Here is a 27,071-nt window from a genome sequence, read left to right on the forward strand (position 1 = left end):
AATCAGTACTTTCTCCTCTTATCCCTAAATTGTAAAACCCATTGCACGGCTTTCCTTGTCCTCATCTTTTATGGTGGCTGAGATAGTACCCCCCTATTGGCTACGCTACACCATGTGATGCAATAGCTGCAAGGCATTATGTGGAAACCTGTGCGGCTCCTCCTGACACCATGAGCCCTCGCTCTGACTCATGCAATCTTTAGCAATGTGTGAAATGGAGCGGGGAATATTTTTTCGTGATCCTCTCAAATTGAAAGACAAACAGAATTTCGAAATAATCGACTCAGGTGATTTACAGATTGACCGGCTCATCTCTACTTCCTGGAAGATTTATCAAATATCCAGAATTCTGCAGTCACCCAAAAGGAAGTGCAGTAAAAACCTGTCAGCTGCCCTGCACCAAATCTCTTGCCGCTGTACACACTGTAGGTTGTTCTTTATTAGGCGTAGCAGCGGAAATATTCTTCTGTCAGTTGTGGGACACACAGGCTCGCCTGATCTCAGATTTGTTGCTGAATTATTGTGTGGGGTCTGAATAGGTTTTGCAGGGGGATTATATATAGGAGCCAAGATCTGAGTTCTGCACCGGAGGAGGGTCTGTATAGAAGGGCTGGGTGGTCTCTGCAAAGAAGGACAGATCTAAGTTCTGCACAGGAGTAGTTTCTGTATAGAAGGACTGGGTGGTCTCTGCAAAGAAGGACAGGTCTAAGCTCTGCACAGGAGTAGTTTCTGTATAGAAGGGCTAGGTGGTCTCTGTACAGAAGGACAGGTCTAAGTTCTGCACAAGAGGAGGGTCTGCATAGAAGAGTTGGGTGGTCTCTGAAGAAGGGCAGGTCTAAGTTCTGCACAGGAGGAGGATCTGTATAGCAGGGCTAGGTGGTCTCTGTAAAGAAGGACAGGTCTAAGTTCTGCACAAGAGGAGGGTCTTTATAGAAGAGTTGGGTGGTCTCTGAAGAAGGGCAGGTCTAAGTTCTGCACAAGAGGAGGGTCTGCATAGAAGAGTTGGGTGGTCTCTGAAGAAGGGCAGGTCTAAGTTCTGCACAGGAGGAGGATCTGTATAGCAGGGCTAGGTGGTCTCTGTAAAGAAGGACAGGTCTAAGTTCTGCACAAGAGGAGGGTCTTTATAGAAGAGTTGGGTGGTCTCTGAAGAAGGGCAGGTCTAAGTTCTGCACAAGAGGAGGGTCTTTATAGAAGAGTTGGGTGGTCTCTGAAGAAGGGCAGGTCTAAGTTCTGCACAGGAGGAGGGTCTGTATAGAAGGGCTAGGTGGTCTCTGCAAAGAAGGGCAGGTCTAAGTTCTGCACAGGAGGAGGGTCTGTATAGAAGGACTGGGTGTTCTCTGTAAAGAAGGGCAGGTCAAAGTTCTGCACAGGAGGAGGGTCTGTATAGAAGGGCTGGGTGGTCTCTGTAAAGAAGGACAGGTCTAAGTTCTGCACAGGAGGAGGTTCTGTATAGAAGGGCTAGGTTGTCTCTGTAAAGAAGGACAGGACTAAGTTCTGCACAAGAGGAGGGTCTGCATAGAAGAGTTGGGTGGTCTCTGAAGAAGGGCAGGTCTAAGTTCTGCACAGGAGGAGGGTCTGTATAGAAGGGCTGGGTGGTCTCTGTAAAGAAGGACAGGTCTAAGTTCTGCACAGGAGGAGTTTCTGTATAGAAGGGCTAGGTTGTCTCTGTAAAGAAGGACAGGTCTAAGTTTGCACAGGAGGAGGGTCTGCATAGAAGGGCTAGGTTGTCTCTGTAAAGAAGGACAGGTCTAAGTTCTGCACAGGAGGAGTTTCTGTATAGAAGGGCTAGGTTGTTTCTGTAAAGAAGGGCAGGTCTAAGTTCTGCACAGGAGGAGTGTCTGCATAGAAGGGCTGGGTGGTCTCTGTAAAGAAGGACAGGTCTAAGTTCTGCACAGGAGGAGTTTCTGTATAGAAGGGCTAGGTTGTCTCTGTAAAGAAGGACAGTTCTAAGTTCTGCACAGGAGGAGTGTCTGCATAGAAGAGTTGGGTGGTCTCTGTAAAGAAGGACAGGTCTAAGTTCTGCACAAGAGGAGGGTCTTTATAGAAGAGTTGGGTGGTCTCTGAAGAAGGGCAGGTCTACGCTCTGCACAAGAGGAGGGTCTTTATAGAAATGTTGGGTATTCTCTGTAAAGAAGGGCAGGTCTAAGTTCTGCACAAGAGGAGGGTCTTTATAGAAACGTTGGGTATTCTCTGTAAAGAAGGGCAGGTCTAAGTTCTGCACAGGAGGAGGGTCTGTATAGAAGGACTAGGTGGTCTCTGTAAAGAAGGACAAGTCAAAGTTCTGCACAGGAGGAGAGTCTGTATAGAAGGGCTAGGTGGTCTCTGCAAAGAAGGGCAAGTCTAAGTTCTGCACAGGAGGAGGGTCTGTATAGAAGGGCTAGATGGTCTCTGTAAAGAAGGGCAGGTCTAAGTTCTGCACAGGAGGAGTTTCTGTATAGAAGGGCTAGATGGTCTCTGTAAAGAAGGGCAGGTCTAAGTTCTGCACAAGAGGAGGGTCTGCATAGAAGAGTTGGGTGGTCTCTGAAGAGGGGTAGGTCTGAATTCTGCACAGGAGGAGGGTCTGTATAGAAGGGCTAGGTGGTCTCTAAATAAGGGCAGTTCTAAGTTTTGCACAGGAGGAAGATCTATTCAATTAGAGGGTTTGAAGACTGTATAGGAGGGAAGGTCTTTAGTTCTGCAAAGGAGGATCTGTATAGATAGAGGGTCTTGTCGGGGGTCTGTATAGGAGGAAAGGTCCGGGCTGAGGTTTGTATAGAAGGGTGAGTATTGGGTCTTTATTTTGGGGGGTGCTAAAGAATGTAGCATAAAATTGTGATTTTATTCCTTACATAAATGCTGTATGTTGGGAGTGAGTTCTGTAGAGATATCAGACATGAAATAATCAGTTCCCTCCTTACTTTTCCCTTAGTGACGTGTTGCTCTTACAACACAATTTATATTACATGTCAGTAACCTGTTAGCGCTGTCCTTTAACGATGTTGGGGTCTTTGGAAACATCTACATGGAGTTTTTATGCTTTCTCCTAATTTTTCATAGATTTCCAGAATGTACTGGTTTCTACACTCCAAAATCAACCCCAGGCTAAGTGATCATGGCACATGCCTGACATCAGGACATTACATTATAGGCAGGGACTGATGAGAGCAGGTAAGGGTACGTTCAGACTAGCGTTGTGCTAGTGTGCGTCGGCGCCGCGTCGGGCGACGCAGCGGCGACGCACGTGTCATGCGCCCCTATGTTTAACATGGGGGACACATGCGTTTTTGCTTGTTGCGTTTTGTGACAAATGCGTCTTTTTTGCCGCAAGCGTCGGACCAAGAAAACGCAACAAGTTGCATTTTTCTTGCGTCCAATTTTCGGCAAAAAACGACACACACGTCGCAAAACACAGCGTTTTTGCGTGCGTTTTGCCGCGTTTTTCGGTGCGTTGTGCGTCGCGTCGCCGACGCAGCGGCGCACAACGCTAGTCTGAACGTAGCCTAATACATTCTCTGTACTGCCCTACGGTATATGTCGCAGCCATACAGAAAGCAGGAACATTCTTCACGAGGGTGCTCTGGAACAGGAGGAAGGGAATGGGCTGCGGATCCCTGGGGAGGGCAGGGTCCGCCGTTCAGCAGCTGTGATGAGTTTATTTGCAGTAAAATGTGAATTTAATTAGACTCTTCACACTTAAGTAACTCTTCTATTTCTGCAGATCGGAGGTATTTGATTCTCTCAGCTAATCCTTTTAGCCCTAAACCTCTTCCAGCTGCTGACGAATCTGTGCAGAATGCGGCGGCGGCTGCGGGCTCTGCAGATGGATAAGGTTGATCTTGGAGGAGTGTGATCGTCGTCTGCCCCTTGGCACAGACTATAGGGATGAGTTTACTCCAATGGCGCCTTGGACCATGCACTATAGGGACATGTCCGAAGAGCATTAGATCCCGACTAGTGATGAGCGAATATACTCGTTACTCGAGATTTCCCGAGCACGCTCGGGGGTCCTCCGAGTATTTTTTAGTGCTCGGAGATTTAGTTTTCCTCACCTCAGCTGAATGATTTACATTTGTTAGCCAGCATAAGTGCATGTGGGGGTTGCCTGGTTGCTAGGGAATCCCCACATGTACTTATGCTGGCTAAGGCTACTTTCACACTTCCGTCTTTTAGAATCAGTCACAATCCGTCAAAGTGTTGAAAAGATGGATCCTGTGCAGATTGTGAAAAACGGATGCGCTGGATCCTGTTTTTTTGACGGATTCGTCGATGCAGCAGCTGCAGGAAAAATGGGTTAATTTAAAGGAATAGAAATCCTTCCAGGCCTGCTCAGTGTAAAAAAACGGAATCTGTTGCTGGATTCCGTCATTTGACTGACAGCAACAGATCCTGCGCCCATAGGCTTCCATTCTAGCCAACGACGAACGCCGCAGGATCCGTCGCTGTACGTTTTTTCGACGCAGACAAAAAACGTTACGTTGAACGTTTTTTTCCAGACGACGGTCCGCCAAAACACGACGTATCCATCGCACGACAGATGCGACGTGTGGCCATCCGTCGCTAATACAAGTCTATGGGGAAAAAAACTGATCCTGTGGCCACATTTGCAGGATCCGTTTTTTTCCCAAAATGATGCATTGCAACGGATCTGAAAGTGTGAAAGTAGCCTAACAGATGTAAATCATTCAGCTGAGGTGAAGAAAACTAAATCTCCGAGCACTAAAAAATACTCGGAGGACCTCAGAGCGCTCAGGAAATCTCGAGTAACGAGTATATTCGCTCATCACTAATCCTGACAATCAGCCCGAATCAAACATTATCACAATCCACAGCTGCCAGACGTATACGATGCCGTTCATCTCCAGTGTGGTCCTAACAGGCTCCACGGACCGAGAGCAGATCCCGATGCAATCAGCAGGATCCAACAATTCATTTCTAACCACTACGACACCCGTTATGCTTTGGATAAGTCCGGTGTCAGATATTAATGGGATCAGACCCGGAGGACAGTCCTACACCAGTGTCGGTGTGGCTTTCCTAGTCGGCACACCCTGCGTGTCTGCACTCACCTGTGGGCTCTCTTGGTAAGGGGGTGGCGGCACACTCTGGGTGGCCATCATTGACAGAGCTGGTGCTGGGGACACATGTTGCATCATGGGATTGATTCACATCTAGGGCCCTGTTAAAGGGGAGAAAGTTCATCTTGATTAAAAGAAAAAAAAAAAAAGTTGTAGGTCATAAAAATATATGAATGTACTAGTCACAAATAAATAGAACTGCTCGAGCACTTGTAAAATTCACAAGGAGAAGTATCGCGATGATGCATCATGTGAACCCAGAGCCAAAGATCGGGGAGGGACGTAAAATACTGGGGGACACCATGAGACGTATCTAACCCAAAATTAATAAAGGGGATGGGAGAACTACAATACCCAGATAGATTAGCGAAATTAGGATTATTTAGTCTAGAAAAAAGACGACTGATGGGCGATCTAATAACCATGTATAAGTATATAAGGGGACAATACAAATATCTCGCTGAGGATCTGTTTATACCAAGGAAGGTGACGGGCACAAGGGGGCATTCTTTGCGTCTGGAGGAGAGAAGGTTTTTCCACCAACATAGAAGAGGATTCTTTACTGTTAGGGCAGTGAGAATCTGGAATTGCTTGCCTGAGGAGGTGGTGATGGCGAACTCAGTCGAGGGGTTCAAGAGAGGCCTGGATGTCTTCCTGGAGCAGAACAATATTGTATCATACAATTATTAGGTTCTGTAGAAGGACGTAGATCTGGGGATTTATTATGATGGAATATAGGCTGAACTGGATGGACAAATGGCTTTTTTCGGCCTTACTAACTATGTTACTATGTTACACGCGACCAGTCTGGGGTTTAGTAAGGAGCGGCCATTCCTCGGATGCACCTTCCCCTCCGTTACCAACCTCCCAAAGAACAGATCCCAACAAGGTTCAATGCATTAAAAAAAAAAAAATAACTTTTTCTACATTTTGCATTTTACACTCATCACATTGATACATTTTACCATAATAATAACAACAACAGCCCGGACTGAAATCTCCTAAATGTGCCCTGCTGCCGGCAGCCATCTTCACCAGTCATACTAATCCAGTATGAAACAACTTTCGCACTTTGGTCATGTTTCCCGAGTGCGAAAACGCACATTTTTTTCCCCGCACATGTCTGCACCAAAACACTCAAACAATTTTCTCTACTTTTTTTTTTTTTTTTTTTAGCACAGTTTCCCTTTTTTTGGTTGCGTTCTTGGTGCAGATTTGATGTAGTTTAATTAGTTTTTTTTTACTACAGAAACACTGGGATTCTGCAATTAACACACTTACGTATTTACACATTTTTTTTTTTTTTTTTTACGACTCCCCAGAGAAGCTTATAAAAAAAAGCTTCAGCAGCACGTTTAATCGCACACTGCCTATGTGTTTAATGAAATCACTTTGCTTGAACTGTAAGACAGTGTTCATACAATGTGTTCCGGATGCAGGTTTTTTGTCACCATTTTCCAAAAAAGGTGTTAAAATTGATGCATTTTTTAAAAGCGTTTTGAGTAACTTGCAGAATGAACACATCGCATCAACGCAACCTTAAATGTAACAGATTTTTTGAACACAAAAAAAAAATAAAAAAATCAGAATTCTGTTATGTCAGGACATGGCTTTATAGGAGTGGCATCATCACATCTATATGGGACTATGGTGATGGATGCAGATGTTTTACACTCACTTCTCATGTTCTGTATCATTTACTTTCGGTTACTTAGATAAAAAAAAGGCAAAAAAAAACCAAAAAAAAACTATCAGTATACAAGTAATAACCTTTAGTTTAAAAGTTTGCACTGATTTTGCAGTCCCCTGTTAAGCAGTTTGCAGCCTGCTCTTAGACAAAAAGCTGATCCTTATAATAAGCCTGTCGCTCTCAGTAATACATGCTGGATGTCACGTCTGCGTGTACCAGATGCTGCACTCAGCACACCTACATTCCTGGACTGATTTCCTCTTAATGTGCCTGTCTTCCCATCTACAGCTTTCATTGCTCTGCTCTCTCTGAGAATGTAAATGCTTTCCTTCCTCTACGCACAGAAAAGGGAGGTGGAAAGCAGAGCGAGCTGTGGGAGCCAGGAGTAGAGCTGTGATGGATTTGTGTCAGTTTGACACCTAGCTAACTGAAAAGCCTCTGCAACAGCAAAATGGTAGGGTAGATGCTTGAAGGGGTTTTCCAGCCTTATAAAAAAAACAAGAATCACAGTGGGGTTCCATGCTGGTGAATGAAGAAAAAGCAATATTCCAACTATGAATCCACTTCTCTGCTTCAGCGCTGACCACAAGAGAAGACGTCACGCCCAATAGCCACCGGACCACTACAGTCACTGACTGGCGGCAGAGTTGGTCGGGATGTCACCTGTTTCCGGGCTGCCAGGGACCATGGTAGTGCTGGAGCAGGGAGCGGGTTCCCAGGGGGAGTATAGCTTCTTTACATAGGGATGACATCCAGCTGTAATTTTTTTTTAGGGCTCCTTTCCACTTGCGAGATAAACGTCCGTGTCTCGCATGTAAAAACCAAGCTGTGGCGCCGGCACTCCAGAGCGGAGGGTGCGGCCGCACAGCAACACATGGAGCCGCACGCTCCGCTCCCAAGTGTCGGCGCCACAGCTTGGTTTTCACATGCGAGACACGGACGTGTTTCTCGCCAATGGAAAAGAGCCCTTAAGCTGGAAACCTGCTTACATTTCGTATTTAGGAAACAAACGAACAATAAATAAAACTCAGTGCCCATTCATTTGTGGAAGATTCGGGCAGAAATTTCTGTGACCGATATATCGGTCCATCTGACGAGGGCTCTGTTTAGGCAGTCGCACATGAATTTCTTAGGGTATGTGCACACGTTGCGATTTTTACCGCAATGCGTTTTTTTTTTTTCACGGAAAAAAAACGCATCGTGTGCACACAGCCTAAACGTTCCATTCAGATGAATGTGACAGTCGCAGATATCTGCAAGGTGTGAACACACCCTTAGGGAATACGCAGCAAATTCTCTACTGCAGAATTGTGTGCATAATGGAGGCGGTGTAATAAAGCAGCGGCATTGTGGATGAGATTCCCTGAAATCTTATCCAATTTCTGCGGAGAAAATCCTCAGCATAATTTGGACTAGAACTATGCACCTAATAGCGCTGTGGATTTTGCCTTTTGCAATGGAACAGGCGATATGCAGCATCGCCACAATGAAAGATGCAATCGTTTTTGCTACTGCAAGACTTTCAATCAGATCATTTTTTATTGTGAAAAATATCAAGATCCACTCACATTGTAATTTTGTTTTTAGAAACAATCAAAACTAAATAAACCAAATACAGAAATAAAAAAAACATAAGTCGTTGCGAACCAAAGAAAAACCGGTTCATATTAACATTCATTGTCGGTATTATTCGCTTACTACAATTTACATACTGTATTTTTCAGACTATAAGATGCACTTTTTTCCCAAAAATTTTTTGGGGAAAATGGGGGTGCGTCTTATACTCAGAATATATTTACAAATACCCTTGCGGCGGTCCCAGTCCGACACTGCAGCCTCCCTTCCCAGGCTGGTGTGGCTCTGTTGCGGCGATGGCCTGTTGGGCGGCGGTGCTCTGTAGGACGGTGGCGGTGGGGCTCCGCCGGCTTTTCAGGAATGCCCGGAGGCCCGCTCAGATCCATTCTTGCGATGTGGTGGCCTCCGGGGGCGGCGCATGCACAGATTCAGATCTCGGGAGACGAGATCTCATTGCAGAGATCTGAATCTGGAGCATGCGCCGCACCCGGCAGCCATCTTCCCAGAGGCCACCACATCGCAGGAATGGATCTGTGTGGGCCTCCGGGCATTCCTGAAATGCCGGCTGAGCCCCGCTTCCCCACAGACTACAGCCGCACCGTCCCACAGACCACCGCCACCCCACAGGCCACCTCAGCCCCACAGAGCACCTGTCACAAAATGCCGGCAGAGCCACGGCCCACCACAGAGCAGCACCATCGCACCAGCCTGGGATGGGATTTCCCAGAGGCCTCTGCACCAGCCTGGACCACCGAACAACCCCTGTGACCATTCCTCCAGTGTGCTGAAACCCCTCCCCGGTAAGCTGAACTCTGACTGTAAGACGGACCCCCATTTGACTTTTTTCCCCCTATTTTCCTTCTGAAAATCTGGGGTGCGTCTTATGGTCCAGTGCGTCTTAGAGTCCGAAAAATACGGTACATGAAGCCAAACATAAGTGAATTCCATCTGACTGCTCGTGTATTGCATTATAATACAGATAATTAGAGTATTTGCATATAATTATCTAGGACCCTTTTATTTCCTAAAATCTGGGTCTGAGGGTTGGGAACTTGAGATGAGTTAGGAAATGTTACTGATGTATGACAAGGAGATGTACAGACGGTCTATCATAGTGTTTCTGAGAAGGCTCCGATGCAATCCCCGGAGCAGTTAACCTTTGTTCCCATTTCTTTATACATCTTTTGAGGGTGTTTCTTTTAATATAGGTTCTCCTTTCCACACATGAGACATTTAGTTTGGATTTCACTTCTTCTATCGTTTGGGGGTATTTTTCTATCCAGTGTAGTGCTAATAGTTTTCTGGCTTGAATGGCACCTGGGAGTCCTAATCCAGCGCCCCTCCATCAGACCAAGTAAGCAGATTCTGGGTTCCAACGATATATGGATTCCGAACACAGATGTTATCAAGTCAGCTACCCCCTTCCAATAGTTCCCACTGTTTACACACTGCCACATCGTGTGCATTAAGTGAGACTCGTTTTTCCCGCATCTTGGACATGTTGTCCACTCTTATACCGATTTTAAATAGGATACTCGGGGGTCTTATATACTCTATGAATTAGAAAGATTTGGGACAGTCTGATCGCGGAGACACCATCACGTGTTGGATGTTTTTATCTCCCCGAGGTCATTCATCCTTATGTTTATAGTCCTTTTACTAGGCACTGCTCCTAATAGCCAGTTTCCTACTCCACACTGATGAGGGGCAAATACCCCGAAACAGCTGTCCGAGGATGCATACCATGTTTTGGCATAGGTCGTTTTCCTTTTGGATGCTGCCCTTCCCGTGGTTGTTCCTTCCCGGGGAAAGACCTGGCTATTTTTTGCTTGCGTTGAGAAACACGTGATGGTGTCTCCGCGGCTTTTCTACATGCATTTGCATATTTCCCATAAGGGATGGGGGCAGTGTTCTGGATCACTGCGTTGAGAAACACGTGATGGTGTCTCCGCGGTGTTGGATGTTTTGATCTCCCCGAGGTCATTCATCCTTATGTTTATAGTCCTTTTACTAGGCACTGCTCCTAATAGCCAGTTTCCTACTCCACAGTGATGAGGGGTAAATACCCCGAAACAGCTGTCTGTGGATGGATACCATGTTTTGGCATAGGTGGTTTTCCTTTTGGATGCTGCCCTTCCCGTGGTTGTTCCTTCCCGGTGAAAGACCTGGCTATTTATTGCTTGCGCTGAGAAACACGTGATGGTGTCTCCGCGGTGTTGGATGTTTTGATCTCCCCGAGGTCATTCATCCTTATGTTTATAGTCCTTTTACTAGGCACTGCTCCTATTAGCCAGTTTCCTACTCCACAGTGATGAGGGGTAAATACCCCGAAACAGCTGTCTGTGGATGGATACCATGTTTTGGCATAGGCGGTTTTCCATTTTGGATGCTGCCCTTCCCGTGGTTGTTCCTTCCCGGTGAAAGACATGGCTGTTTATTGCTTGCGTTGAGAAACACGTGATGGTGTCTCCGCGGCTTTTCGACATGCATTTGCTCTGAGTTGGCTGCAGACTTTCCATGGCATAAAGTTCATGCCCCTTCTTACAAATCCATGCCCCCTTGTCAGGATGCCGCAGTATGGCCACCTGGAAAGTCCGGTTTGCTTACTGTAATTTATTACATCCAAATCCACATTTCAGTTTCCGTAACTGCACAAAATGTCACAACAAACTGTAAATAAAAAGAGACGTATCGAGAGATAATGAGAGGAGGTATCGACTGATATCGAGAACGCGGTCTAAGGTCCCCAATAGCTTAAAGGCTTTCTCAGTTACCAAGAAAATATTAATGCACACTATGAAAAGCAACAGGGAAAATAATGAGCTCGTTATATACCAGCTAATTAGAGAATGTTGACATTAAACCAATTAACTTTCTGTTACTGGAGCTTGTGTTTACCAGGGCACCAATGGGTTAATGCCGGCTGGTGATGAACAGGAGACATGTAATGCAGAAAGTCCCCTCCGGAGCTGGATACTAGGTGTCATTCAGAGCCCGGGGGGCCACAGTGAAAACTGGGTGTCCGCGGTGCCGAGGTGAACACACCGCGCACTGTTTGCGGAGCACAGAGCCGCCGTGTGCCTCGGCCTCCTCCGCTCTCGATTTGCAAAGAGTTAAGGAAATGGCAGATTTGGAAAATTACACATGAAGTAAACAAAACACAGCTGCATGAAAATCGTCTGCACAAACATGAAGCGAGGAAGGTCCCGAGAACGGATGAGGCGTAATCGTATAGAAAACAAATCCTGTCACTCTGCTGACCCGGGCATCCAGAGAACGCATGCACATGGTCCCTACGTGCACTCGCTGTCCGTAATGCCACCTTCGCACTCACACACTTTATTGGAATTTTTATTTCTTCAATGGTTGCTGTCATTTACACAAACTTTGCATAAATCAATAGTACAAGAAAGTATAAGAAACTTTTATAATATGTCTTATAAAGAAGAATCAGTTTTTTTTCTTCACTTATGAGCCACTTCTCCCCCTGACCCTGAAATCCAAGTAATACTACCAGCCAGCTAAATGATGCGTCAAGTTAACATACAGCAAAAAACACAAACGTTTCTGGAGATTGTGTTTATTTCAACTCAGAGCTGGATTCACAGTTACACTGCTCAGTACTGCAGTATAATGTCCTCCGTGCTGCTGCTGATTCTGAACATGAGCTAGATAGACACAGGGGATCAGGAATCCCTCATGTCTGTGTATGGGAGACATCATAGCAGCTAATCTACACCCACCAGGTCAGAGACGACTGAAAATCAGAGATAGCAGAGGGGAAGCTGGAGAAAGTGCAGTATATAGTTCAGTGCCCATAAATTGTGCTATTCCTCATGTACACACAGGGCAGCTTATTTAAAAAAAAAGTTTATTGAAATAACAGTGAAGACTAAAAAGCATGTTATTTTGGTGTTCATGTGACCAAGATTTTTCTTAAAATAAAAAAAAATGTATTATGTAAAATTTGAAAGAATATACAGTCTATTAACACATACAGGCGGGAGTCATCGGGAGAAAAATGTTACAAAGGATCCCATAAAGGCACTATACCTAGAGCTGCAGGAAATTAAAAAGTAAAAAAAAAAAATACTACATTAAAAATATTTCCTTACTGACTTTCTTTGCAAAGAAAGAAAAAGCAAACATTTGCAAATAAATGAGAGAGAACCTGACATCTGATCTATGCTGCATGATCCATGGGCAGCATGTACCAGACATTGGCCGCATGATTTCAGCTATGTAAGCCTAGTTCTAAAACATTGTGGCGTTCCCAAAAAATATAGCTTAAAAGGTGCTGGGGACCGAAGTTTACAGGAGACTACTACACGGACGCGCGGCGAGGAGAGACCCGTCACTACAGGGCAGCGGGTTGGGAGAAACCGCTGGAAACCCGCCTGTCTGACTAGTCTCACGTGCGGCTCAGAGCCTCGCGTCTCTTAAACTATGTTTTTCTCTGAAACACAGAAGCAGTTCATAGTTAAACATACAAGAGCGTCTCACTAAATTAGAATATCATAAAAAAGTTAATTTATTTCAGTTCTTCAATTCAAAAAGTGAATCTCATATATTATACAGAGTCATTACACACAGAGTGATCTATTTCACGTCTTTATTTCTGTTAATGTTAATGATTATGGCTTACAGCCAATGAAAACCCAAAAGTCATTATCTCAGTAAATTAGAATAATTAAAAAAAAAAACTCCTGCAAAGTCTTCCTAAGTGTTTATAAAGGTCCCTTAGTCTGTTTCAGTAGCTCCACAATCATGGGGAAGACTGCTGACCTGACAGATGTCCAGAAGGCGTCACTGACACACTCCACAAGGAGGGGAAGCCTCCACAAAAGGTCATTGCTAAAGAAGCCGGCTGATCACAGAGTGCTGTATCCAAGCAGATTAATAGAAAGTGGAGTGGAAGGAAAAAGTGTGGTAGAAAAAGGTGCACAAGCAACCGGGATAACCGCAGCCTGGAAAGGAATTGTTAAAAAAAGGCCATTCACAAATTTGGGGGAGATTCACAAGGAGCGGACTGCTGCTGGAGTCACTGCTTCACCACACACAGATGTATCCAGGACATGGGCGACAAGTGTCACATTCCTTGTGTCAGTCCACTCATGACCAATAGACAACGCCAGAAGCGTCTTACCTGGGCCAAGGAGGAAAAGAACCGGACTGTTGTCAGTGGTCCAAGGTGTTGTGTTCAGATGAAAGTAAATTGTGCATTTCATTAGGAAATCAAGGTCCCAGAGTCTGGAGGAAGAGTGGAGAGGCCACAATCCAAGCTGCTGGAGGTCTAGTGTGAAGTCTCCACAATCAGTGATGGTTTGGGGGCCATGTCATCTGCTGGTGTAGGGCCACTGTGTTTTATCAAGACCAAAGTCAGCACAGCCGTCTACCAGGACATTTTAGAGCACTTCATGCTTCCCTCTGCCGACAAGCTTTTTGGAGATGGAAACGTTATTCTCCAGCAGGACTTGGCCCCTGTCCACACTGCCAAAAGTACCAATACCTGGTGTAAAAACAACAGTATCATTGTGCGTGATTGGCAGCAAACGCGCCTGACCTTAACCCCATAGAGCATCTATGGAGTATTGTCAAGAGGAAGATGAGACACCAGACCCAACAATGCAGACGAGCTGAAGGCTGCTATCAAAGCAACCTGGGCGTCCATAACCCCTCAGCAGCGCCACAGGCTGATCGCCTCCATGCCACGCCGCATTGATGCAGTAATTGATGCAAAAAGAGCCCAGACCAAGTATTGAGCGCATTTACTTAACATAGTGCTTTCCCCATGACTCAAAATCCAGAAATATCAGTGGCTGGATGAAAGATGCAAGAGTCCGTCTGGAAACCCAGAAACTCACTCAGCTTTTATGCACACACTGATTACAAGCAAACAGGTCACAGGTGAGGATGTTACCTTTAGTAGCCATTCAAACCCGTTTGTGTCAACTTCTGTGCATGTGATCAGGCCAAAATCACCAGGGAATCAACTTTTGATCAGGGGGATTTGGATGTTTTGGGTTTTCATTATGATTTAAAAAGATAAAACACAGTAGTTTGACAATAAATGGCTTCACCCAACCACTAACCATGAGTGGAGAAAAAGTTTTGGTGTTATTCATATTCTCTGAAAAAAGGCCAAAAAAGCAAAAAATTCTATTGGGGTATGTAAACTTTTCAGCACATCTGTACATTTCGGTAAGGCAACATTTCAGATTTTAATATCATTTTTCAAGCTAGTACTATAAAGTATTCTAATGGACAGATAATGAATTTTGGATTTTCATTGGCTGTAAGCCATAATCATCAACATTAGCAGAAATAAACACTTGAAATAGATCACTCTGTGTGTAATGACTCTATGGAATATATGAGATTCACTTTTTGTATTGAAGAACTGAAGTAAATTAGTTTCTTTATGATATTCTAATTTTAGTGAGAAGCACCTGTATGTACAGTCATGCAGAAAGTGTTGGCACACTTGAAATTGTTCCAGAAAACAAAGTAATTCTCCTAGAAGATTATTGAAATCGCACATGTTTTGTTACACACGTTTATTTCCTTTGTGTGTATTGGAACAACTAACAAAAAAAAAAAAGAAAAAAAAAAAAAGGCAAATTGGACAATTTTGACACAAAATCCCAAAAATGGACCAGACAATTGTTACCCTCAACTTAATATTTGGTTGTACCCTTTGGAATAAATAACTGCAATCAATTGCTGCCTTTAACCATCTATAAGCTTCTTACACCTCTCAAGTGGAATATTGGACAACTCTTCATTTGCAAATTGCTCCAGTTCTCTCGTATTTCACCTTCCCCCAAAAGTGATTTTAAAATCTCTCCACAGGTGATCAATGGGATTTAGATCCGGATTCATTGCTGCCACTTCAGAACTGTCCAGTGCTCCATTTCTGGAGGCTTCTTGAAGTATGTTTGGGGCAATTGACCTGCTGGAAGACCCATGACCTAGGACGGAAACCCAGCTTTCTGACACTGGGCGCTACACTGCCATTCAAAACCCTTTGGTCATCTTCATATTTTATGATATCTTGTACACAGTCAAGGACCCCAGTGCCAGAGGAAGCAAAACAACCACAGAACATCTTTAAACCTCCACCATATTTGACTGTAGGTACTGTGTTCTTTTCTTTGCATGCCTCATTACGTTTTCAGTAAACAGTAGAATGATGTGCCTTACCAAAAAAGAGCTATCTTGATCTCATCTGTCCACAAGATGTTTTACCAAAATTATTTTAGCTAACTCAAGTAGATTTTGGCAAACTGCAGTCTATCTTTTTTAATGTCTGTATCAGCAGTGGGGTTTTCCTGGGTCTCCTGCCATAGCGTTTCATTTCATTCACATGTGGATGGATAGTTTGTGCTGACACTAATGCACCCCGGGCCCGCAGGACAGCTGGAATTTATTTGGAACTTGATTGGGGCTGGTTATCCACCATGCGGACTACCTGCAACTTTACATCAAGTTTTCGCTGCCGCCCACGTACAGGGATATTAGCTACAGTGCCATGGGTTGTAAAATTCTTGATTATGTTGTGCACCATGGACAAAGGAACATCAAGATCTCTGGAGATGGACTTGTAACCTTGAGATTGATGATATTCTTCACCAACTTTGATTCTCAAGTCCTCAGTCTTCTCATCTTTCTGTTCTCCATGCTTCTTGTGGCACGCACAGACACAAAATGCAAAGATTGGAGTCAAGTTCTCCCCTTCTTATCTGGTTTCAGGTGTGATTTTCATATTGCCCACGCCTGTTACTTGCCATAGGTCATTTTTTTAACAAGCACCACATGCTTGAAACAAAATGGTTTACCCACAATTTTGGAAAGGTGCCAACAATTTTGCCAGGCCCATTTGGGGGTTTTGTGTGAAATTATGTCTAATTTGCCTTTATTTTCCTTGTTTTGTTTTTTTTATTATTCCAATACACACAAAAGCAATAAACATGTATATAACAAAACACGTGTAATTGCAGTAATCTTCTGGGAGAAATACTTCATTTTGTGGAACAACTTCAAGGGTGCCAACACTTTCGGCCATGACCATATATATTTTATTGTTGCACATAAAGATATGCATGTTGGAAAAACTGTAATGGTATTAAAACCATTGAAAAATAAAAAGAAAGAGAAATTGAATGAATATGGAGTCATATGTGTTTGCGTGGGTTTCCTCCGGGCACTCCGGTTTCCTCCCACATTCCAAAGACATACTGACAGGGAATTTAGATTGTGAGCCCCAATGGGGACAGCAATGATAATGTGTGTAAAGCGCTGCGGAATATGTTAGCGCTATATAAAAATAAAGATTATTTATCTATCTATATAATCGTCTAAGGGGTAATTCCGTCTGTCTGTCACGGAAATCCCGAGTCACTGATTGGTCGCGGCCGGCAGGCTTAGTCCAGACGCGAATTGGCCCCTCCCTACTCCCCTCCAGTCAACGCCAGTGTGTCGACCCATCCCAGACCAACTTTTTACTATTGATGCTGCCTATGCAGCATTAATAGTAAAAAAGATACAATGTTAAAAATAATAATAATTAAAAAAAAAAAATGTGCTATTCTCACCTTTCGACATCCACCGATGCGCGCGATGCTGCCACCAGCTTCCGTTCCCAGAGATGCATTGCAAAATTACCTAGATGACTTAGTGGTCTTGCGAGACCGCTAAGTCATCTAGGTAATTTCGTAATGTATCACTGGGAACGGAAGCTGGCGGCCGCATCACGCGCGTCGGGACAGCTTCGGTGGACGACGGAGGGTGAGTATATAACTATTTTTATTTTAATACTTTTTTTTTTTAACAGGGATATGTGCCCACACTGCTATATACTACGTGGGCTGTGTAATACACTGCGTAAACTGTGTTATATACTATGTGGACTGTGTTATATACTACGGGGGCTGTGCTATATACTACGTGTGCAGTGCTATATTTTACGTGGGCTGTGCTATATACTGCCTGGCTGCTATATACTATGTGAGCTGTGCTACATACTGCGTGGGCTGTATTATACACTATGTGGCCTGTGTTATATACTGCGTGGGCTGTGTTATATACTACGTGGCTGCTATATACTACATGGCTGTGCTATATACTACATGGCTGTCTGTGTTACATGGGCTGTGCTATATACTACGTGGCTGCTATATACTACGTGGGCTGTGTTATATACTGTGTGGCTTGTGCTATATAGTACGTGGGCTGTGCTATATATTACGTGGGCTGTGTTATATACTGTGTGGCTTGTGCTATATACTACGTGAGCTGTGCTATATACTGCATGGGCTGTATTATACACTATGTGGCCTGTGTTATATACTGCGTGGGCTGTGTTATATACTACGTGGCTGCTATATACTACATGGCTGTGCTATATACTACGTGGCTGTCTGTGTTACATGGGCTGTGCTATATACTATGTGGCTGCTATATACTACGCGGCTGTGCTATATACTACGTGGCTGCTATATACTACGTGGGCTGTGTTATATACTGTGTGGCTTGTGCTATATAGTACGTAGGCTGTGCTATATATTACGTGGGCTGTGTTATATACTGTGTGGCTTGTGCTATATACTACATGGGCTGTGTTATATACTGCCTGGCTGCTATATACTACGTGAGCTGTGCTATATACTGCGTGGGCTGTATTATACACTATGTGGGCTGTGTTATATACTGCGTGGGCTGTGTTATATACTACGTGGCTGCTGTATGCTATGTGGCTGCTATATACTACATGGCTGTGCTATATACTACGTGGCTGTGCTATATACTACATGGCTGCGCTATATACTACGTGGCTGTGCTATATACTACGTGGTTGTGCTATATACTACATGGCTGCGCTATATACTACGTGGCTGTGCTATATAGTACGTGGCTGTGCTATATACTACTGGCTGTGCTAAGCGCGACGTACATACTGTACATACATATTCTAGAATACCCGATGCGTTAGAATCGGGCCAACATCTAGTACTATATAAATGTGACCATAAGAATATATGGGAAAATGTGAGTAAGTAGAGACTTTATGTAAGTGAACCACAAACTCCTTGACAGCTCATATTGCGGATACATTATTGTCATCATCTAAATCATCGCAAGATGGACAGAACATTTTGTCCTAACGGATTACTCCCCATCTCGGACTTTCTTGGTTGTGGCAGGAATAACTCTTATGAGCCCTGACAGCTCAGAGAAAAAGCTATGGAAATGCAAAAGAGCGGCTGTGCCATTTCTGTAAATCACACACATTTGTTTATTGTTTTTCAGCATATTTCTTTTTCAGCATCGTGGGAATTAATTTTTGCAGGCAAACTTGCAGCAGGAGCATATTAATGCATGAATCTACATGCTCCCAGTTGTGCACAACACGGACACAACAGTCTATGAACGTCTGTGCTTCTTCAGTTCTATGCAGTTTGGAAACACGTTGTGCAATAAGAGGCTCTTCTGTCACGCTGCAGCACTGCAGGTAAATGCAAACGCCACTAGATGGCAGCAGAGTGGAGAGAGGGCTGAAATCTTGCACAGAGCAGACCAGCAGAACTGCAGCGAGGCTACCACCAGGTGGCAGCAGAGTAGTCAGACAAGCCAGGTCGATACCAGAGAGTAGCGTAGTACCATGGGGAATCCCAAACACAGAGTCAGAGGAGCGCCAAAAGATCAGTACCGGTCCCCAGCAGAAGTACCAGAAGGAAGAGACAGAATCAGGTCAGAGCCAAAGTAGAGTCGAGTACCGGGGAATCCAAACACACAGGAACACACAGAGTCAGGGCGAGAGGAGAGGAATAAACAGACATGGGCAAAGAAAGCTAAATGCAGCAGGACAAATCAGTGTTTCACCAGAGCCAGGTACACACGCCATAGGCAGGAAATATAACTGGCACTGCCTGCAGGATGCAGTGCAGAGAAATAGTAGACCCAACACCGGAATGAGGCAGAGAAAGTTAACCCCTGACATGACCAGACCGGGAAAGGAGAGACAAGACCCAAAACCCGGTCTGGATCATGACACTTCTATCCGTCTAGATGCTCATTAATGGGTTTACCATTTGACATGTTGCATAAGTCTGAATTATGGCACACAGACTGCGATCTTGGCCTCTGTTCTCGGAGGAGTAAGCACTGGTCACATATGTAAGAACACCGGCGGCTTCTGCTCCATATACCCTGAATTATGAAGAGCCTATAGATGAAACACGCACAATGCCTTCTGGAGACGCTGCTTGATAAACGGTGGAGATCATATCCATGCAATCATAGTATGGTGCATATTCCTTGCCTTCCCTCTGCATAAAGAATATATGTATGCATAGATGAGAGGGTTAATGCCCCTTCAAAAATAAAAAGCTGGTGCACACTCCACAGGCGACTTGTGGGCAATCAACAGAGATTGTTTTGCAACATGTCGGTGGCAGTCACCAAGCAGGGATAATGGCATGTGTTTGTTTTACTGGAGGCGCAACGCAGAGGCAAAGCTGGGCGACCGGCGCTTCCCGCAAATCCGGAGCCGAAATAATCAAACAGTAATTGCAGATGAAGACACAGCCCGGCTGGAGGAAGTGATTTCTAATCAAGAAAGAAAAGAAATATTGGTTCAGGGATTACCATAAATTTCAGGCCAGGGTATTTATTACTCTCATGTGGCTCAGGTGGAGGGAAACTGCAGAATATTCATTTATTGTACACAAGGAGAGATGCTGAGAAGCCGCGGTATTAATCCCTGGGACTCCACCGAAATCCGAAGGTTTTATACTATATATAGAGCGATATACCAATATTACAAGGGGAGAAGAAAAGGCGTGCAAGCGGCAAGACAACACTACCCCCGTATACACAGGCGGTGGGCTACCTGTGAAGACATCACAATGGCGGTTATAGGAAAGTCCTTCCACGTCTGGGGTAACGGTGGACAGGTGCAATATCCGACCCCATTGTTATCTTCAGATACCAGGGGCATGAACAGTGACGTGAACACAAAAAAAATCTACACAATTTGTCGGGCGGTTCATGTTTTTGCTTTCCAGTGCCAGCTGATGTCCGTCCACGGTGTTTTGAGGTGTAAAACAGCAAACAAAATCCCGCAGAAAAAAAAAATAAATAAAACAATGCAGAATTCTTGCAAAAAGCTTTGTGTGAAATCAAACTAAAAAAAGACTTAAGATCACATTGTGGGAAGTAGATTTTTCTGCACACCGTACACGTCCAATGTATCCATAGGACTCCATTAATCCGACATAGGGCAGAGAGTGTACGTATGTGTCAGCAGAGGCCTTCTTCAGCTTTACAAAAAGCAGAGCATGAGAAAGGGGGTTTTATCTATATTTTTGGAGGTCCCATGAAGAAGCCTATTGTTGTGAATTCCGCTCTTGGGCTCCCTCCGGTGGTTGTAAGTAGCACTTTTGTGAGTTCTGCTCTTGGGCTCCCTCCGGTGGTTTTAAGTGGAATGGCTGCTCCTTGGATTTAGCAGTCTGCAGCTGCTTCCACTGATTGTCTTACTGCTCGGCTATTTATACCTGGCTCTTCCCTTCAGCCAGTGCCACTTGTCAATGGTTCCTGGTTGGATTCACATCTCTCTTGGATTTCCCTGATATCCTGACCAGTTCAGCAAAGATAAGTCCTTTCTTTGCTCTTTTCTGTCCACAGGTTGTGGACTTATTCGTTCTGTGCATTCTATGTTTTGTCCAGCTTGTCAGTATGGATTAATTCAGTTAAGCTGGAAGCTCTGGGAAGCAGATTTACCCTCCACACCTTTAGTCAGGTGTGGAGATTTTTGTAAACTCTGTGTGGATTTTTGTAGTTTTTAAATACTAACCGCACAGTATTCCGTCCTGTCCTATCTATCTAGCTAGACTGGCCTCCTGTGCTACATCCTGGTTTCATTCTGTGTATGTCTTTTCCCTCTCCACTCACAGTCATTACTTGTGGGGGGCTATCTATCCTTTGGGGATTTTCTCTGAGGCAAGATAGTTTTCCTGTTTCTATCTTTAGGGGTAGTTAATTTTCAGGCTGTGACGAGGTGCCTAGGGAGTGACAGGAGCATCCCACGGCTACTTCTAGTGTTGTGGTGAGCTTAGGGACTGCGGTCAGTACAGGTACCACCTCCTTCAGAGCTCGTCCCATGTTGCTCCTAAACCACCAGTTCATAACAGCCTATAGACAAACTGCAGAACATGCAGAGTTTTCAAAGAAAAAAAAAAAAGGATGATACAAAATGGCACAAACCAAAAGGCTGGGTGCAAACCTTACAACATTTTACTACACTTGAGTAAGTTTAGAAACAAAAAAAATAGAAAAGAATCAATTAAACCTCCTCAAACTCTGGCAAAATTCAGTGTGACACTTTCTTTTATCCATTGTGGTTTTTATTTTGCTAGATTTTGTTACATGTGTCTATAGAGAAAATATATGTAAAAAGTGGCAAAAAAAAAAATCAGAAAAATGTAAAAAAATAAAGTAAAGCGCCACTAGCACCCTCCCCCCACCAAAATACAACGAGAAGAAATTACTTGTTAAAAACTTCCTCTTGGCTGGTTTACATTAGACCAATACTTTACACCAAGGTTTTGGCACGATTTGGCTAATTTCTGTCGTCACATATGTACAAAAGTAGTAAATCGTCAAATGCACAAACACGGCATTTTTTCTATTGAATTTTTTCTATTGAATTTTTTCTGCAGGTGTCTGCAACAAAAAAATGGAACAGCAATTTGCTCCAATTATTGAATTTTTGCAGCACTTGTTGGATGATTTTTTTTCTAGATTTGATGATTTTTTAATGAAATTATTAGTGCAGAGCACTGAGATTGTGCACTTAACACAAATACATTTTGAATGTGTTTTTTCAGGCTCCACAAAGAAGCTAATATTGGAAAAAAATAAAAATGTATAAAAATCGCACAGTTCAGCGGTGTCTCTGACCGCACGGTGGGGACCATTTTTCATGACATCACATGCACTTTGCTTTACCTGTTAAATGCAGCAGATTTTCTGCACAATAAAAAGCCGCAGAACAGAAAATGCAGCATTTATGCTTTGTGGGAACACGGCCTTAGGGTGTGACCACATGGGGCGGATCTGCTGTGGAATTTCTGCAGTGGAAAAAATTGCAAACAATTTTTTTTTTTTTTCCTGTTTTCTTTGCGGAATTGCTTCAGATTTCACTCTTAATTTCACTTCATATGGAGATATCTGCCGCTCGCCAATTCCTGTGGATTTTTTATGGATGAGACGTGCTGCAGATTTTCCGCTCTTTCCATTGAGGATGGACGTTTGAGAATCGCATGCTTGGTCCCATTTACTTCTGATGACTGTATATGTCTACACAGAACTGGAATTTTCCAATATGAATTATTTCTTTAGGACACTGATTGCTTTTGGGGAATTGGGGGACGTTCATCCCACGCGGACAGCCTGAACCCATTACCCACGTCAGAGTCATTTTACTGACAGCGATTATTTAGGGTTTGAACACGGAGTGGCTGCAATGATTAGAAAGGAAACGCATCATCTCTGATTTTTCTTATTACGGTAAGTTTAAAATAAGGTAATTTTCTCTATCCCATCTCCGTCCTGCTGCCATTATCTCCCCCCCAGGAGACGTTCTTGTCCTGACCTAATTTCCCCTTCAGGTGGCAGTCTTTCTCTTTGAAATATCTACATGATTGTCGGGTAATCTGACCAAAAACGTAAAGTCCTAATTGTTCACTCTCTTTCTGTGTACCTGCACCGAAAGCCAAACAAGGCATCAATGTCAGATGGAAGATCAGTCTGGCGAGGAGGCACAGAAGAAGAATGGACATCTCAGATTGCAAGGTCCGGTGACCAAAAAAACATTTCTACTCTACAAATGTGCGGCAGCTTTTGCAATAACCATGTAGAACAAACAGCATTAGCAAGAAAAGACCATGCACAAGTGCGCAATACATGAAGATGACAAAGGGTTATTCCCAACACTGCAAGGATACAGGATACCTTGTTGGTCAGTGCGGTTCTGACCGACGGGCAACGTGTGATCCCAAAAATCGTCTCTGAGCGTCCCACTAGAATGTATGCGTCTTCCAGTACCAGAGATAGCGGCGCTCTATACCCAGGCTAGGCGCGTCGTGGTGGCGGGCATGCACAGGTGCAACTCCATCGCAACAGGACATGGATACTAACCATTTTAATGGCTGTTTAGAAGATTTTAGCTATAGTTTCATAGTGCATAAAAGTTTTGGTCTGCCATATTTGTGGCAAAACCTGAGATATGTACGGTAAATGGAGATAACCGGGAGAAGGAGGCACAGCCACAAATGTATCTACAACTGTACATGTAAAGGCAGAAAATATGAGCAGACGCAGATTAATCCTGTCCCATCGCACACTTCACCTTCCGCCCTTACGACCGGGCAAGATGTGCCAAAGATGCTTATTTAAGGGGCGAGCAACTTAATAAATTTAGTTCAATTTACGGTACTTTAATTATACCGTCAATTTTACTTTGGGTGCGACGCGTCCACCCTAATAAATCGCTCCTTTAGGGTCTATTCACATGTTGCCATCAGACCACAAAGATTTAAGTATTATCAAGGTCCCAGTTGTGCAGCTTGACCACAAAACGTGAGAACTGAGACTGACGATAATGTAGCCTCACTTATCCCGGGGTGCCTCATATCGCGGCCTCTTCTAGATTCACATTCAGACTTGCATTCGGCCTCCGCTAGCGAGGAGCTGCCCCAGATCTTACACTGGTGAGGTCTTCTCGAAATGACTGAAGAGTCTCCTAATTGATGGCCGTGTCCTTCTCTCACACTCCGATGTATCTTCAAATAAAATTACATTAAATTGCCATTAAACCTTTTTGGAGGGGTGAGTATACCAGTTCTGTCCGGAGACCCCATATAGCGATATATTCCGGTGTCAGCACCCACACAGGTGCCACGTAAAGCGGGCCATGCACCTTCCAGAGACGATCCCCACCTCCATACACACATGCATGCCAAGCACTATTATTCTTGCAAGCCAAGCTTGTGTTCTCAGCGGGGAGAGGGAGGACGTTCTAGACCCTTCAATCCCCTGAAGACTCAATCTGGTGGTGGGCCAAACCTTTCCCGCTACTGTTGGGGTAGAGTCAAGACACCCCCATGTGGATGATCGATGGGTGAGGTCAAGGTTCATGAAGTGTATGGCCACTTTTCACACCTGCTAGTAACAGGTGAAACATGCATTTCCGGCTCAGTAGATCGTCTGTACATCCAATGAGACCCTCACCGATCTTGCAGTCGGGGCCCCCGTTGCGCGCTGCTCTCAGTGGAGAGTTGGTCTGATTTTCCATACAAATTAATGTGAATTCCGATCACCTCCTCACTGGCGTCAACAAACTTTGGAAAAAAAAAAAAGTTTAAACATGGCCAAGCATTCTTTGCCATGACATAATGAACCTCAGTGGATGGAACACGTAATACAAATTAGTACCACCCACCGAAATCAGTGGGTTAGGCCCACCTTACGTGAATGTGTAGGGTCACTAAGTGCGCTGTCATATAGTGGAAGCATGCAACTGTTAAAGGGGTTGTCAAAACTACTTTTTTTTCCAGGAGCTCCTGAAGATTGATGGTTCGGACCATCGGCCCGGCTGCACCGCTGGTCTGAACGGTGCCCTCTGCGATGCCGAGAGTGGAGATGGCTTTGCGGCTTCAGCATCGAAGTAGCCAGCCACCTTCAGAGCGGCGCTTGCAAAAGAGCTTGAAAGCGCTGCACTCTTCTCTTTGCCTAGGAAACAGACATCTGACGGTCTGCAGAGGTGGTCGGTAACCTAGGCAACAACCAGTAAGATAGTAAATTAATATTTCCTTTGTCCTTTAGAACAGAGAGGATTTCTTATAAAAGGTGAATTACTTGTTGTAACAAACACTTTGCGATTTTACCCAGCTAGTACATATACACGCTGACCAGCTGCGTTATAGAATAAAGACCCCGTGCGGAGCATCATCGGTGGGTACGAGCCCATGTGGGGCAGGGGGTACAGTACAGATGCTTAGTGCTCCTCCGTCATCCTCAGAGGGTTAATACACAAGTGCGGAGATGACAGAGTCCAGGAGATTCGGCTTTATTGTCGGGGGGGGGGGGGGGGGGCGGAGGACGTCGGGTGGTAAACAGAGTAGCACTAATTGATTATTTATAAGCTCATTAGTGAGCTGCATTTATAGTGCTGGCTTCTCTTTTATACCCTAGTAAATCTGAACGCGCAAATCCTGAGAACTGAGCGGCTGCTTAAGCGGCCACTTTTCAGCAATTTTAGGTGGTTATTAATTTGCTTTCTGAGACTCTATAAGGAAATCTCCGTTTCGGCCCCATGCAGCGAACGCTCCGACCACTTCTCTGCAAAATTCGGGAAGCATCAAGCATCCAAAAATCAGTGATGTCCAACCTGACTGCCTCCAGATGTTGCACAGCAATAATTTCCAGCATTTCCCGACAGCCACTGAGTATTCGGCCATGCTGGGTGTTGTAGTTCTGAAGATAATTTCCAACCTGCCAAGACCCAGTCATCCCAGGACAGGGGCGACCAATATTTTTTACAATCCCCAATTCTTTCTGAGACGGATTGGCCATCACCCCATTTTACTTAAAGACCCATCTAGGACTATTCATGGTTAGACCCCGACTAACGTGCCCCATGGCAACTGCTTGTTCTCTTATAAGGAAACTTGCAAGGAAATTATTTTAATAACAATATTCCTCCCACATCCCCCCTACGCCGATTCTTATCTGGTTTATGGACACATTACAATGTCATTTTGCTTCTCTAGAGAATATAACTTTAGTATATTTGTGTTATGTGACTCCTAAGATCACAGTTTCTTACTGCCCGCAGTATTCATACCGTACACATTATATCCCATATGCCGTAAATAAGCTGACACACCGTGGCCATATAATGTGTAAGCTGCAGACCCTGCACACCACCCCTGCTGGTCCCCGACCCACAGCCTTCTCATCTGTTCACCCCCAGCCAATACCTACCCCATCAGTCCAATATCAGCCTGTCAATGGGGGGATTCATGTATGATATGGACCAAATTGTGCAGCACAAAATGCTGCAACCCATCAACCACCCAGTTACGGCTAGAACTTCAGACACAGAAAAGTTACCAGAGTCCACGGGAAGTTATTGTTTGGATACAGGGCTGTAAAAGGGTTAAGTAATTAGCAAGGATAACCGTCTCATCGGAGATTTGGGAGCCTCAGCTGCTATCAGATCATTTTTTAATCCCCTTTGCATTCCTAACTTCCTCACCCACCCCATCGCTTTCTCTTCCAGTGCATCCAGTAGACAGCTGCAGTCAGCTGCCTTTATTTCTGAATCCCCAGGCCCAGTTAGAACATCCAGCACTGAACGCCTTTGTCCAGAAGTCCTTAATCCTCTGCAGTTACGGCATTTAATACAGAGCCCCCTGAATCCATGAGGTCCTGACATTGCACCATGTCAGACAAAGGTTATGAAGTGCCCCCCTGGATTCTCCACTCGTTCACCTTCGCCAGGCTTCAATCCACTTTCTGAGCTCTGAAAATCCTTGACTCACATCAGGTAAAGCCCAAATTGAGCTCCTTAAATCCTTAACTCAATCTTGTCCATCCTCTGCCCCAACATCCAGCGTCATGCTCTCAAACTCCCCGTGGCATTGACTCCAAATTTATCCAGAACTGGAAAAACCAAGCCATAAGAGATG

The 27,071-nt window shown here is 44.5% G+C and overlaps 1 protein-coding gene across 12 annotated transcripts in view; it reads right to left on the reverse strand.

Moving 5' to 3' along the window:
* PKNOX2 (PBX/knotted 1 homeobox 2) overlaps positions 1-27,071 on the reverse strand; it is a 340,867-nt gene that overhangs the window by 60,040 nt on the left and 253,756 nt on the right. For 6 of the 12 annotated variants that reach the window (XM_069741538.1, XM_069741533.1, XM_069741541.1 and 3 more), the window contains one exon: positions 5,046-5,155. The exons of the other annotated variants lie outside the window; for them this stretch is intronic. In XM_069741538.1, coding sequence (XP_069597639.1) covers positions 5,046-5,132 — 87 coding nt within the window. In that variant the 5' untranslated portion in view covers positions 5,133-5,155. The remainder of the gene's footprint in view (positions 1-5,045; positions 5,156-27,071) is intronic. 12 annotated transcript variants of the gene reach the window in all.

The sequence above is a fragment of the Ranitomeya imitator genome, chromosome 10 (assembly GCF_032444005.1).
Source record: "Ranitomeya imitator isolate aRanImi1 chromosome 10, aRanImi1.pri, whole genome shotgun sequence".
Classification (NCBI taxonomy): Eukaryota; Metazoa; Chordata; class Amphibia; order Anura; family Dendrobatidae; genus Ranitomeya; species Ranitomeya imitator.